The sequence below is a fragment of the Curcuma longa genome, chromosome 11 (genome assembly GCF_044706935.1).
Source record: "Curcuma longa cultivar G26 ecotype Majalengka, Jawa Barat chromosome 11, ITB_CL_G26_1.1, whole genome shotgun sequence".
Taxonomy (NCBI): Eukaryota; Viridiplantae; Streptophyta; class Magnoliopsida; order Zingiberales; family Zingiberaceae; genus Curcuma; species Curcuma longa.
The window spans coordinates 17649811-17664243 of record NC_133871.1 but is presented as its reverse complement, the minus strand read 5'-3'; the positions used below and the strand labels follow the sequence as shown (position 1 = coordinate 17664243).

The window sequence follows — 14433 nt, the reverse complement described above, 5'->3', positions numbered from 1 at the left end:
AATATTTAAAGAGAATGAATCAAATACAACAATTTTATATATTATATTTATAAATTGAGTTTATTTATTATTTGATGGGATATGAAAAAAAAATCTCACTGATTTGAACACACAAATTTTAATTTACGTACAATTAATTTTGTAAAATCAAAATAGACCCTTTAATCTTATTATTAGTCTTGTTAGTTAATTACATTTACACCGAGAAATTTTACAATTATACCTGCACAGTTGAAGATATTTCTCAAAAATCTTCGAGGTGTTAAATGCAAAGCCGATGCCTTCGATATCTGTATAGTTTTGTAGCTGTTTTGAGTATAATTTCCCCCTTTTACTGCGGTCTCTTCGGCCTCTCCGTGTCCCCAATCTCGCTGGCCTTCGGTTCCTCTCGCTCGCCCCTCGCGCTCTCCCTCGAAGGCGGGCGGCGACAAGGCTTTTCCCTCTCGTGCTAGCCTTCTCCGGCCGCTTCCTCCGCGCCTCGACACTGCTTCTCCAGGTAGCCGATTTAGATCTGCTTCCCTTTTGTAGCTTGTGGCGGTTTCTTTCGATGTTCCCTGGATGGGCTTGTTTCGATGACGATTCTGGAATCGGCGAAACCTCCTGCTCGATTCCAACCTTGGCTCCGACCGATGCCATTACTGCAGCTGGGGATGACGGTTTCCGATTGTGGGCGATTGTTTGATTTGGGTTTGGAGGTTTATGGTTATGGAGAACGAGTGATAGGCTGTTGTTTCAATTGACTCCACGGGCTAAGATTCTTTCTTCGTTCCCACGTCGATTCTGCTTTTGCCTTTGATCTGGTAGTTTGGTCTTCAATGCTTGTCTCAATCGATTCTGGTCTTCCGCGAATATCACGCATGGTTCCTGACTACCCGAAAGTAGAGTGCGAGAGAGGTTGTATTATAGTTGAATTGAATGGGAGGTCGAGGTTTTCGTTCTTATGGCCTTTTTTTTGTGTGGATAAATTTTGTGATTTTCTCACGAATTTCCACCGTTTCTAAAATTTGACAGTCGCTTGTTGGGGGATTTTTTCTATTCATGTTTCCTTTTCTTCTCGTCTTTTCTCAATCAAACGATTTACTTATCGCAGAATAAGCTAAATTTAAACAACGTGTTTTTTAATACCTTCTACTCTTGCCTTTTATCTTTCTGCCTCTGTGTATAACTTTTTGATAATTTTTGTTTGCAGTAAAAGAAGCGCAGAACGAAATTTAGTTGGCAATGGCTGGAAATATAACAGAGGATCTAGGGATGAATCTTAGGCTCGCTGTTTCAGATGGGATGTTGAGCGAGCAGCGTTGCCTATCTGGGGATTCAATCTCGGAGTGGCGATCTTCTGAACAAGTAGAAAATGGAATAACTTCCACTTCACCTTCTTACTGGGATACTGATGATGATGATGATGACTGTGGTGCATCTTGTTAACCTCCTCAATTTGCTGTTTTGTCCCAAGTTCCTTAGTTGTCACCTGACCAAATTAGCATTGTTTTTTTTTTTTCTAATAACTGGAAGTACATGTTTATAGATTAATGTAGATTGGTTTCTTTAGAAATGAGTGTGCTTGTTGACTGACACAAACCTCATGTGCCAAAAATTTTTATGCTTGCATAAAGATTTTGACTCTTATGAAGTTGTGGATGAATTTAGCTAGTCATTTGGCATTATTAGACTTCAATTGTTACTTAGCTTCTAAACAAAGAATACCTTTGTGCTTAGAAATTTTGATTGTTAACATGCTAAATAAGGAAGGAGGATTCAGCTCTTCTTTTGATATTGTATTCATAGACTTGATTTGCATGCAGGCCTTCCATAGCTTAGCTAATTTTTTGATATGATCTCTTATATTCTTCTTTAGAGTCTCATTAATGATTCTTTATGGTCCTAATTGGTCTTGCTGCATTGGTAGGTGATATAATTATGCACTGAAGATTTACCGATTGATTAATTTTTATCAATCTTCTAGTTGAATAAAATGGTGTATTTGGATTACTTTCTTTGTCAAGAAACTTACTTTTATGTTGTTCATTAGCTTGATGCCATGCTTGACCCTTCAAATTATGTTTCTTGTGTCCTACATTGGCTCTATCTTTATTGTGTTTGAACTTCTTTGTCATCTCTTTTAGGACAAAAGCCTTCTGATCTCTATGGAAGATTTACATGGAGGATTGAAAATTTCTCGACAATCAATAAAAGAGAATTGAGAAGTGATGTATTTGAAATTGGTGGTTACAAATGGTATATGTTTAGTTTTTATTCTATGCCAATTTTTAATCATTTTTTCACTCATTATTGTCCACTTTATACTTTATTTGACATCCGGTTAGTTGTGTTCTGATATGCTCAAGGTTAAAGAATTGATTTTTTTTTTGTTTCAATAATCAAGCATCTGCCAACTTCCAAGAATATGAGTGTCTTATTCTACCATGAAATTGTGAAGTTTGTGCGATGGATATGGATATTATGTTATTTTTCTAGTATTAGCCTCCAAATATTTGTTCTGAGTTCCTTCCAAATTTGAATGAAATATAGGTTTCTGCCGTCTCAAAAAGTTTTGTTCTGTCAATTTGCTTGTGCTAACTTTAAATTCATTGCACCAAAAAGTTAATATGGAAAAATTTTATTGACCACTGTATGCATGTTCTATAGCAAGTGGTAGGGTATCCTGTAACAATGTAGATCCATATCGAATAATACTGATTCTTAATAAAAATATTTTCCACACAAATTAGTGTTTATAGGTTGAGTTGCTTATGCTAACTTGACATCCTAGATTTGATTGTCACGTGTTAATTTTGTGTGCTTTGTATTTTTTTAATAAAGAAGGTTGGATCGATTATATAACATTTTGGCCTATGCAACACTAGCATAGTGCTTTAGAGATTGGTTCAGTAACCAAACTTCATGCTTTATCACGTGGTCAACTGTGCAATTTCCAACTCTTAAGTGTTTTTTAGAAAAAAAAATTAAATCACATTTTGGGTAGATTAAGTAGATAATACATATCATGTTGGCAGAGACGGATTATAAGAAGAAAACCTATAAAAGAAAAAGGATTTAGTTGCTCAACTGGCCCACAGAAGTGTTAAATGCATAGATTTTTCTAAATATTATTTGTTGTTGTATCTTCTGTCAGTTTGCTTATCACGATGAAGGTGCATTTAATGTGTTGAACTAGGTATTGCCATGGGGATGGAATCCTTTTGCTATTCCTACCTGGAACTGTCTAATTCTAGTACCAGTTTTGAACCTTTCAACAGAGTGCAAGAATCTGTGTTGATAAAATGATGAAGGGAGGGGGATGGCTTGAGACTGGAGCAGAGGTGGTGGAATCCTGGAGGACAGAGCAGAGAGAGAGAGAGAGAGAGAGAGAGAGAGAGAGAGAGAGAGAGAGAGAGAGAGGGAGGGAGGGGGATGGCTTGAGACTGGAGCAGAGGTGGTGCGGTAGGAGTGGTATATCTTTTCGAATAATTCATTACGGAGATTTACTTTTTCTTCATTAATCAAATCTATTGTTGTGGAGATCACTTTCCACTGTGGACCTTTTCCTCCTTTGATTTTTTCCTAGTTTCCAAGTCAATTTGACAGATTCTCATCTCTGAGTTCTCTTCTTTGAAGAGTGGGTTGCTACTTGTGAAGAATGGTTCCCTTCCTTTGCCAAGGTAGAGTCGTCCCACTTTGATATTTCAAGAGGTGGACTAGGCCCCTAACACTAACATTTAGCACCCATTTCGAGCCTTTCTTGACGTTTTCAAACTAATTTCTGAATGAATTATTTTGCAGTTTCAAGGTTTAAATAGTTGCTTTGAGTTGGGGTTTAATCCATGACTGAACTGAGACATGTTGGTCATGCCAATGGTGGTGTCGGTGCCTATGCTCACCATAACACTAACGGTAAAAGATGAGGGAGAGATAGGGAAGGAGGAAGAAGAAGTTGCTCGCCTCTTGCCTCGCTTGTGTCATACTGTGTTTCACTCAGTTGCTGGAGGAGCCACTCGCTATTTGCATCTCTCCTTTTCCATGTCAAGGAACTATTCTGGATGAGCAGAGAAGTAAACGAACTTGTCAAAGAAAACAAATTTTGGTATCTCGCTCTAGTCAGGTGGTGGAACTAGACGTTTCATTCGTGCTGACCAACATGAATCAAATTCTGAAACCATGTGCATCATGGAGTCAGTTATATGAATTTGGATCTTATCGCTTAAACTCCATGTAATCTTTTATCATTGTCTATAACAAAGTTGTGGTTGTCTCAACTATTTGGGGATAGCTACATGAAGCCTAACCCACATTGAACCCTATGCAAGGCTATATAGACAATAATATTCAAATCATTATTTTTCTGTAATGTTGACTAATGTTTTTTTGGCTATATTACTATCAATATGCAAGGCTATTAACTAGTGATATTTTAATTAATTAAATCATTTTTGTTACATTAGCTAGAATTTTCTGCAATTGGTTATCTTGGTCAACTGACACTATCTCCCCTTTCATTTTTTTTGACTTCTTGATAGCCAGTGTCCTCTATGGCACAGTGATGTCAGGGAATGTACTTGTCATCATTAGTAGCTGTGTGAAAATGTTTATTGTGCTGTCCGGATTTTACCATAATGTGCTGCATAAGTAACTTCTTAATGTACTCTCTGTTGAAAAAAATACCTTTCTGTATTTATTTTAATCTTTGATTGAACTTGCAGGTATATTTTGATCTACCCACAGGGTTGTGATGTATGCAATCATCTTTCTTTGTTTCTTTGTGTTGCTAATCATGACAAACTTCTACCAGGTTTTCAACATAATTTTTTGCTGTTCGTATTGGTTTACACCCTATTAAGCTCTAAATATTGGTACCAAACCTATTCCTTTGTACTTCATCATATTGGCAGGGTGGAGCCACTTTGCACAGTTCACAATAGCTGTAGTCAATAAAGATCCAAAGAAATCCAAATACTCTGGTTAGTCAATGTCCGACAATATGAACTTGCAGGTATTCTATTAAGTTTCACTGATCAGCAGCTTATCCTTATAAGAAATTTTGCAGACACATTACACAGATTCTGGAAGAAGGAGCATGATTGGGGTTGGAAGAAGTTTATGGAGTTATCAAAAGTTTTTGATGGTTTTATTGTAACTGACACACTTGTTATCAAAGCCCAAGTCCAAGTCATAAGGTAACTGTTGTGTGACTGCTTCCGCTTAATAGTATCACTATAAACAATATTTGTAACTTGATTGTTCTACTTGACTGGAACTTATTGTTAACAAGAAAGCTTCTCTGTGTCACATTGACTACATTATTATTCAACTAACATAGACCCTGTTTGTGATTTTTTCTTGTTGACAAAAAAGGGAAAAGCAGGTGTTAAAGAAAAGCATATTTGAAACATTGTTGTGTTTACCTATTTTAGATTGCATTGTCTAGATATCCAAGCCAAGAATTTTCAATGTACCTTAAGGATGCATATTTGAGTTATGATACTTTTCCTCGTGACATATCATATGGGGCTATAACTAGTATTAAAAACATAGCACTTCTGAAATTCTTCGAGTTGAATAATTGAACTACAATACTGGTAAAGTTGTTCGAAATATGCGGATATTTGAGTTAATAACTTATTTCCACATTTGTCATTTGAAAATTAGATATTATGTTACAGTTTGTCTTCTTAATTTGGTGTTTTCAAGATTTTCTTCTTCAATCCCCTTAAGGAGAGACCTTGTTCTTTACTAGTTGTGATTCTTCTCTCTCTCCATGGATTGATTAATTTCCTCATTCATCATCTCATTCTCTTTTCTTCTCTACTCTTGTGTGGTGGTGTGCCCTTTGTCTCTCCAAGGTTTTCTTCTCCCTTTCTACCTTTTTTATTGTTTGGGCCTTCTGATCCGCTTGGGATGTTACCTGTGCATCAAACCATAACATCCCTCATTTGTGCTCTTGCTTACCACTACATATGTGATGCAATATTCTCTATGCCATCACCATCAACACTTCCAAACTGGCGTTGACCACTTTAGTCTGCCTCTTCTTGCCTTCATACGCCCATTATTGTTGCTCGTGACATCCAGATGGATCATCTTCATTTTCCATTGCCATGATATCCTTCTTTATCCAACAGACTAAATTCTACTTGTTTTTTATCACCTTTGATCCAGATTCACCATCATCTTTGTTTGGTGTCCTTTATGTGCTCTGGGATGCTGTCCTTAGTGAGATTAAGCAGCTTGATTGCTTCAAAAAAAGTGTGTTAGAATGATAACAAAGAAGAACATGATCTATTCTCGAGTCAGTTTTGGAGAAGCGGGAGCAATGGGCGTTGGAGAAGAAGTATAGGGTAACAGTGCTGGCAAAGAAGTAGGAGCTCCAGATCAAGGAGCATGAGAACTGAAGCTAGTCTTCAGTCTTGACCATATCCCAACAATATGCCAAGAGTATCCTATCAAAGAGAGAAGGATGGATTCTATGCTAACTCTGTGTCTAAGCTTCTGAGATATCAATACTAGAACTCTGAAACATGAAATACCTTGTGACTCCATTACATTACAGTTTGTAATAAAAGGGTAAGAACAGTTAGAAATAATGGGGATAACAACGAATCAAATAAGTCGTCAGGTTTTGAAGAAAAAAAAAAGAAAAGTGCATTAACAAAAATAAAGATAGCAGATTCTATGAAACGAGAGGTCAAATTTTAAAATGAAATTATTTTAGAAAGGGGAAAATAGAGACCATGAAGAAAAAGGAAGACAACTACATTTATAAAAAAGGAGAGCAGATTAAATGGATTTAAAGCCAATATTTTTCTAGCAATACTTCACCTTCCTTTCTCCTGTCCTTCGATTAAAATTGAGGTGCCACTAGGTTCTTTAAGTCACTATCAAGTTTAATATTCTATTCATCTGTTAATATACAATCTGCATGATTTAAGATGCAATAATATATTATCTACCTCGTCCAAAATCTCTATTATCTTAGAGTCAATGTTAGACATTTATTCTCTTTCTTGAAATCTTTTCTCCTTAAGTAAAACTATTGGAAATTCAGTTTTCTTCCTACATTTCTCCTCTCCTGCTTTTATTTCCTCCCCACAAGAGTAGATATTGGAATACTAATCTATCATTTTTTTATCCTTCAACCCTTCACAATTTGTCACTTGATCATTGTAAACTTTCTAATGATATCTTCACTGTGAATCAGAAGTTAAGGAAGAAGATTATATGTACCTCCTTTGAAGATCATCACCAATGTCAGTCCAAAATGTTGCATTGTATAAGTTTCTCAATTGCTATGTTAGTTTTGCATGGCTTATTAGTTTTGTATGTATATTTTTTATTGCAAAGTTTTATATCTTTGTGTAACAAGCTAGACATTTATTAATCTTATGCTCTAGCTTGACGAAGAGTGTTGGAGTCAATAGTAATATGTGGGTAATAGCCCACATGGGATATTTGGTCATTAGGTGTTATGTTAGTGCATGGTGTAATGAATCACTTGGGATCCATGGAAAAACAATTTTATGCCTCTATCTATTACAATGAAGTTCTATTTTCCATGCTTTTTATATGCACAGGAATGAATGCTTGCTGTGATATTTCTCTTGAGAGCAGTGCTTTTACTTGTTTCATCTTATATTGTAAGTTCTCATTATGGTTTCTTTGCTATAGTTGTACATTTTTGTTTAGGTAGTGGTTTTGACTGTATTTTTTTTTTTTTTTTTGCTTTCTTCTTTGTTATTGTAGCTTTACATGAATATGTAATGCTGTTATGCTGATCTTAAATATGATTTTTTTTTCACATCTGAATTTGATTTTTTTAGGGAGAAGTCAGATCAGCCTTTCCGTTGCCTGGATGGTCAGTATAGGAGGGAACTAGTACGTGTGTATTTGTCAAATGTAGAGTTAATATGTCGGCGTTTTCTAGAAGAGAAGATAGGGAAGCTTAATAAGTTCATTGAAGACAAAGTGAGGTGGTCCAGGTGGGTATTCTAGTGATGCTTTTTTTCAATGGTATATGTGAATCATGACCTTCATTTGTATCAATTTTTTGCTGCATCTGATTCTTATGGGTTTTAGTATTATAATATTTTCTTTCCATGGGTGCAATATTGCATTGAATTTTACTTGGATTTTGCAGTTTTAGAGCCTTTTGGCTAGAAATTGATCCAACCAATAGACGGCACATGTCAAGAGACAAGAGAGACGCTATATTGAAAGTAATAGTCAAACATTTTTTCATAGAGAAGGAAGTCACATCTACTTTGGTTATGGATTCCCTGTACAGTGGGTTAAAAGCTCTGGAATTCCAAAGCAAAAACTTAAAAGGGAGATCTAAATCAGTTGAGTTAGAAGAATTACCAGCACCAGTGGTTCATGTTGACAAAGATCTGTTTGTGTTGTCTGATGATATCCTTTTGTTGATTGAAAGAGTGGTCTCTGACATTTTGCCCCTTCAGCCTTTTCCTTCAAAAGATGACAAGTGTTTACAGAACCGTACAAAGGTAAGAAAAGAGCTAATTTGTATCTTACGGTAGATGTGCATTGTTGACATGTTGTTTGGCTATCACAGATGTAACTGTTTGTCCTAGGAAAAGTTTTTGTTTCATATTATGGACATGATTTCCTAGCATACATTTGGAGTCATTGTAGCAGTGGAATCCATTTTCCAGAGATCTAATATCTAAATATTTTAATCAACCAAACTATGCAGGAAGGAAGTTCTGGAGATGAGTTTACTAAGGATTCCATTGACCGTGATGAAAGGCGGCTTATGGAGTTGGGTCGTAGAACTATTGAAGTTTTTGTCTTAGTCCACATATTCAGGTAACAGAATCTTTTTGACATGTTGGTCAGATTTTTTGGGGGAAAAAATATTACTGTGACTTCTTTGCGTCCATTATAAGATGAATTGTGCATTTAAGTGGCAATGGGGATTGGGGACATGCTTTGTCCCTTTCAGATCTAATCCAAGGCAACTTTTGTGATGAACCTTGGTTTCTTTTACTGTTGGCAGCAGTAGAATTGAAGTTTCCTATCAAGAGGCTATTGCTCTAAAGAGGCAAGAGGAGCTAATTCGGGAAGAGGAAGCTGCTGGCTTAGCTGAGAGTGAACTCAAATCAAAGCGTAGTTCTAGTGAAAAGGAAAAGCGCTCAAAGAAGAAACAGGTCCACCAGTATATACTCATTGAACCTTTTCATCTGTCTATAACAAAATATTTTTGTATTCACATCTTGATTAAAATTCAAATAAGGCATATTTTCATATTTATATTTTGGTTAAAACTAACAACAACCAAATCTTATCTTACTAGCTTAAGGGAAAGCGTAATGGTCAGAGCATATATATGAAAAAACCTAGTTGTTACAAATATATTTGAGCTCTAGGCTCTCTTAATGATTTGGTTAACAAATATGCTAACTGACAAAGGAGTATGTTCTCATTAGATTTAACTTTCTATTTGATGAAGTGACAATCTCTTTATGTTTTGTTCTCTCATAAAACACAAGCTATATTTGATTAGCACAATGGAGCTTTGTAGGCTTTGCAGAGACATATTCTAGCTTGGTCATTAAATGTTTGACCTAGATGAACTTGCATGTTGCTAAGGTCATGATGATCCCATATTCTGCCTTTGCACTATTTGTTTCTTACTCTTTTAGGAGATAAGGTCACCTCCTAAGAGAATACAATAGCAGATGTACATTGTCTAACTGTAGGAGAACCTACCCAATCTGCATAAGAGTACCTTTGAAGATGACTTTGATCGTGAATAAGATACCTTTTTTTGGAGCACTTTTTAAGTATCATAAATCTTTGTAGTTGCTATCCAATGGTCATGATGTAAAATTGACTGAGCATACTAAGAAAAAATGAAATATTCAGATATTTGGTCCAATAACTGGGAATAATTTAGAATTGTCCAGGTTCATCCAATGACCCCCTTTGTCATATTATTAATTGACACTAGGATCCATAGGAATATCTAGAGGGTCAGTCCCTAACATGCCAACATTCTAGAGCATTTCAAGTACATACTTGCATCAAAACATTTAGGGTTTAGGTTTAATAAGATATACATATCTTATTTAAACTGATCAACCTTTATACCAAGGAAGTAGTTAAGTTTACCGAAATGTTTAGTCTGAAAGTGTTGGTGGAGATAATCTTTCAATTTCGCAATCTTGATGAAGCCATCGCTAGCGTAACAAGATCATTTATATCGACAATAAGAAGAATATGTCTTCCAAATTGTAAAATGAGGTAGAACACTTAGTGCTTTGTTGTACTCATGGTCGTATCTAGAGGGTAGAACACTTGTCTTCATTTCCTTTTTCTGTGGGTGAAATTAATCTTCCTTTCTTGTATCACCTGTTCTTTACAAACTCCTAATATCAATGTGGTTTTGTTTATTACTCTAGTTTTGTTGGATGTGCTTTACAAAGGATATATATACATCAGTCTCTCTTTCTTTTTCGAGCTTTGATGCCAACTGTGTGGTTTTCTACATCTTAAGTACTGAAGTAGATGCATGTAATATGCTATGCATTATTCTGCTTGTTCTTTTTACAGGCTAAACAGAAGCGCAATAATCGCAAAGAAAAAGAGAAAGGAAAATATGACAGGGGTAATCTTGTACAAGAAGCACTACAACAAGAAACTTTTGATGAAGAAAGGACTTCAGATTCATTCTATTCTGAGCCAGTAGAACATAATATCAAAAAGATTGGTGCACATGAAGATGCATCTGATGTTTCTGACATTGTAGATGTTGCTGCTGAAATGCTTCAACCTGATTTAGATGACCGAGCTGCCAGTCCTATTAATTGGGATATAGACACTTCAGAAATTCATCTTACCACTGAAGCTAGTGGTAATGATGTCCAGAATGGGCACATTGATAATAGGAGCCAATTTATTATTGATGATAGCTCCTCAAGTTGTTCAACTGACTCAGTTCCCTCTGTTTTCATTACCGGATTATATAAAGGAGCCATTTCACCAGTCAATATAACTCAATCATCTCCTAACAGGTAAATTTAGATGTGCTTTTCTTCAGTTTTGATTGTTAAGATATGTAAGTTTTCTAAGGAGTGGTAAACTGTATCTGCAGAGGAAAGAATCATCAGAGTACAGAAATGCACAACGGAATAAGTTCAACCATGGTAGCTGAAACTAGTAATCTTGATGGCCGTTCAAGTCATGCCTCAGCCAGCAAAGTTGACCAACCAGAATCTGCAGTCATTGTCTCATCCTTGAAGAGTGAGACGCAACAACAAGAAATTCAAGTTGAAAAGGTGGATTTTTTTTTCGCTGTGAACTTTACAGTTTTGTTCTGTGTATTAGGGAATGAGTACAAATCCAACCTACCCGACTCCGTATGGAAAACCAAACTGAATTGACTTGAATGTCTTTTTCAAGTTTTGGTTTGGTTTCATATTTTATATATTTTGAAATTGCATTTGGGTTGGATTTTTTTTATCTGAATTTACTTTATATCATTGATACATGCACATATATGATAATACAATTTTATTACACATTGTGTGTGCACATATATGATAATATCAGAAAACCCGAAGAGCATTTCAGGTCACTACACGGAAAGCAACTTACTTGATGTTATCTTGTCATTTTAGCAGGTCCTTTCTCTGCAAAACAAACAAATGGCCAAAGATCAGGTTGATGTGGAGAGACAATCCTCTTCTTCAAATCTTGGTGAAAAGCAAAATAACACTAGTCAGCTGCCAAAGCAGTCACCAACCTTCACCACTGATAGTCTTGTCAGCACTTCCAACAATACACTTCCAAATAGCACATCCCTCGGCGATAACGTTCTTGCTCATTCATCGAGATCTCAACCAATGTCCTCCAGTTCCTTGTCTGAAGCTCAGAAGCAAAATGTACCTGCAAAACATAGTAGTCCTCACCAAGTCAATGCAACATCAAGGCCATCCAGCGCCCCTCTTGCACTAGCACCAAGGTCAACGGCATCTATTTCTCCCACTGTCCAAGTGGTACCTTTACTTTCCCGCTCGGTTAGTGCAGCTGGCCGGTTGGGGACTGATCCATCTCCATCGGCCCCAAGTTATGTTCCTCAATCATATAGGAATGCTACAGTAGGCAGAACAAGTGTAAGGATGACTGGTTCCACTGATGTTGGGACTTCCTTGGGGCAAAGTGCTTCATATTCACACTCACCTTCAGTGCATCTATCATCTCCACTGAAGCTTCCACCTCAAACACCTTTAAGGAAGGACCAATCATCAATTCGGCCTGGATTGACTTTTGGTTGTCTTAACCTGGAAGCAATTTGTAGTCAGCACCTATGTAAGGATGGCAACCAACACGAATCAAGCAGCAGTCAGAGGTATGCTTCATCTCTGACGGATAATAACATGGAGAAGCTCAATGTTTATGGAAAGGAGCAAAATGAGTTAGCTGGGACTGCTTCCAGTAGTTTTCCCTCTCAGGTACATGGGACCATAGCAGAAGAGTTTCCTCACCTTGATATTATCAATGACTTGCTGGACGATGAACAGAATATTGGATCGACCACCAGAGGTCCCCATCATGCCTTCAACCGGCAGTACTCTTTACCTGGTAATCTGTCAATGGTAACTGGCCAGCATGACCAGTTTGAGCAGTACTATGAAGATGGTTTTCTCAGGTCCTATGGTGCTTCCAGTAACCCTCTCCAGGGACTGGGCGACGGACTTCTTCAGCTGCCAGAATTTTCATCATTTCCTAATAGATATGGCCAATTTGATGGATTGATGCGGACTAGTTTGCCTTACAGGAGCACTGATCTATCAATGCTACGATTGGGCGACAGAGATGCAAATGGATATCCTTACCAACTTGGAGACTATTTGACAAGAGGAGGGAATGGATATTATTTGTATCGTCCTGCTAATGGGCGTTAATAGCAAGATTAGGATCGATCATTTCATCATCATATCAATGATTGTTATCAAGGTAATCTTTTCGTTTCAGCTTTGCAGTGAGCTGCACCTTCCCATGTTATCTTTTTCCACTTAAATTAAAGAATTTCGTTCTGAAGTGATTCTTCTATTCCCTCTTTTTTGATTCTGAGTCAGTTTGCCTTTGAATATTTATGAAACATTAATTGCCCGAAAAGCTAAGCCCTTAATGCCAAACCCTCGGCCTCGGGTGCACCAACATTGTGTTTACAAGTAACTCTGTTGTAGATAGAATAGTAGTAACACTTATTGTGCCTAGTTGCTTCCAATCATCATGTTTGAAGCAGTCACTCATTGAAAATAGGTAAGAAGCTATATTTGGATAGCTCCTTCAAATTCATTAACACTATTCTAAACTAAAGGTTTAAATTTCAGGTATTATTATTCGAGAGAAGGGTCCAATCATGATTTGCATGTGTTAAGGATTTTGTGGGAAGTTAGACGAACTTTATTGGAGCAAAATGTTAGTTTTACAAGATCCAAGAACATACAACTTTATATTTATTGCATACAAAGAAATTGCCTAACGCTTGGTGTATAGTTTGCATCCTTCTGTAGAATATGTGGGAGGGGAAGTTACTGGTATCAAGCATCACCAGGTTCCAGTCACATATTCTCCAATTTCATTCTATTTTTCTTCTTCTCTCATTATCTGTCTGATGATCAATTGTTTCTCCTACTCTTTGCCGATCGATTAATTCTCCTGTTGATTTTGTGGATTGTCCATTTTTATCAAGCAAACAGAGGAGAAAAGATTTGTATATTCCCCTCCATCCTGGTAACAATCAGGTCCAAAAGTAGGAAAAAACTTAACCGCAGACCCCTTCGCACAAATCTTGCTCTCAATGGCAGTCCGATTGATCATAGTCATATATTGTCATGATGTGGTTGCGGAACAATTTTTCTCATATAAATATATTTAAATTCCAAAGCTAATGGATATACTTACAGAGGATATATAGAACACTTGAAAAATATGCGTGAAAGTTTGGGTTCTAATGAAGGATGAGGACAATTTGGATAGCAGTATCCATAATAAGGCTTGGTTTTGCTTGGCATTTGAAGATGTACTCGAGGTTGGCACTCAGGGCTTCTCGAGCTGTTTATAGTGCAGTCTTCAGGTTGGCGTGTGGACGCACCTCCTACCGGCGCCTCTATAGGTTCATTGAAGTCATCCCAAACCCTCCTCGTCGCCATGGCTGTGCTAGAGGAATTGCTTTATCTTGCTTGTTTTGCTTTGTGATAGAAGAAATTAGAGCTGCCGTTCATGACTTAATATATAAAATATAGAGTATGGAGGGCCATGGAATTCTTTAATTTATTTTTTGGAGAATTTAATTAATTTTATAAGATTATTTAAGGGAGCAACATGTGAGATTTATAATGGATTCAAACCGGAGTGCAAGTCCATTTGCTCGGACTGACTGATTCACACAAACATTGCCAAAGTGCTAACTGATGT

The 14433-nt window shown here is 36.8% G+C and overlaps 1 protein-coding gene across 4 annotated transcripts; it reads left to right on the top strand.

The window, feature by feature from the left end:
* The first annotated feature begins 361 nt into the window (after nt 1-361).
* Nucleotides 362-13536, top strand: LOC141837944 (TNF receptor-associated factor homolog 1a-like). Of its 4 annotated transcripts, XR_012602602.1 has the most exons (14): nt 362-496; nt 1190-1411; nt 2124-2235; nt 4698-4786; nt 4887-4955; nt 5042-5171; nt 7812-7970; nt 8129-8492; nt 8702-8814; nt 9005-9155; nt 10561-11021; nt 11102-11285; nt 11628-12966; nt 13347-13536. XR_012602602.1 is itself a non-coding variant. In XM_074725313.1 (13 exons), exons 2-13 carry the CDS (start codon nt 1222-1224, stop codon nt 12912-12914), a joined length of 3306 nt encoding a protein of 1101 aa, XP_074581414.1. In that variant the 5' UTR covers nt 362-496; nt 1190-1221; the 3' UTR covers nt 12915-13060. The 4 variants fall into 4 exon arrangements, 3 of the variants coding, with proteins under 3 accessions (XP_074581414.1, XP_074581413.1, XP_074581412.1); XM_074725313.1 differs by lacking the exon at nt 13347-13536 and having other exon boundaries at nt 9008-9155; nt 11628-13060; XM_074725312.1 differs by lacking the exon at nt 13347-13536 and having other exon boundaries at nt 11631-13060.
* The last annotated feature ends 897 nt before the right edge of the window (nt 13537-14433 follow it).

Excerpts from the sequence above, each read along its gene's own strand:
- LOC141837944 (XM_074725311.1), top strand. The coding sequence starts at position 1,222 with ATGGCTGGAAATATAACAGAGGATCTAGGGATGAATCTTAGGCTCGCT. Across the intron at positions 4,787-4,886 it reads TCATGACAAACTTCTACCAG|GGTGGAGCCACTTTGCACAG; the intron begins GTTTTCAACATA and ends TCATATTGGCAG. Across the intron at positions 8,815-9,004 it reads GTCTTAGTCCACATATTCAG|CAGTAGAATTGAAGTTTCCT; the intron begins GTAACAGAATCT and ends TACTGTTGGCAG.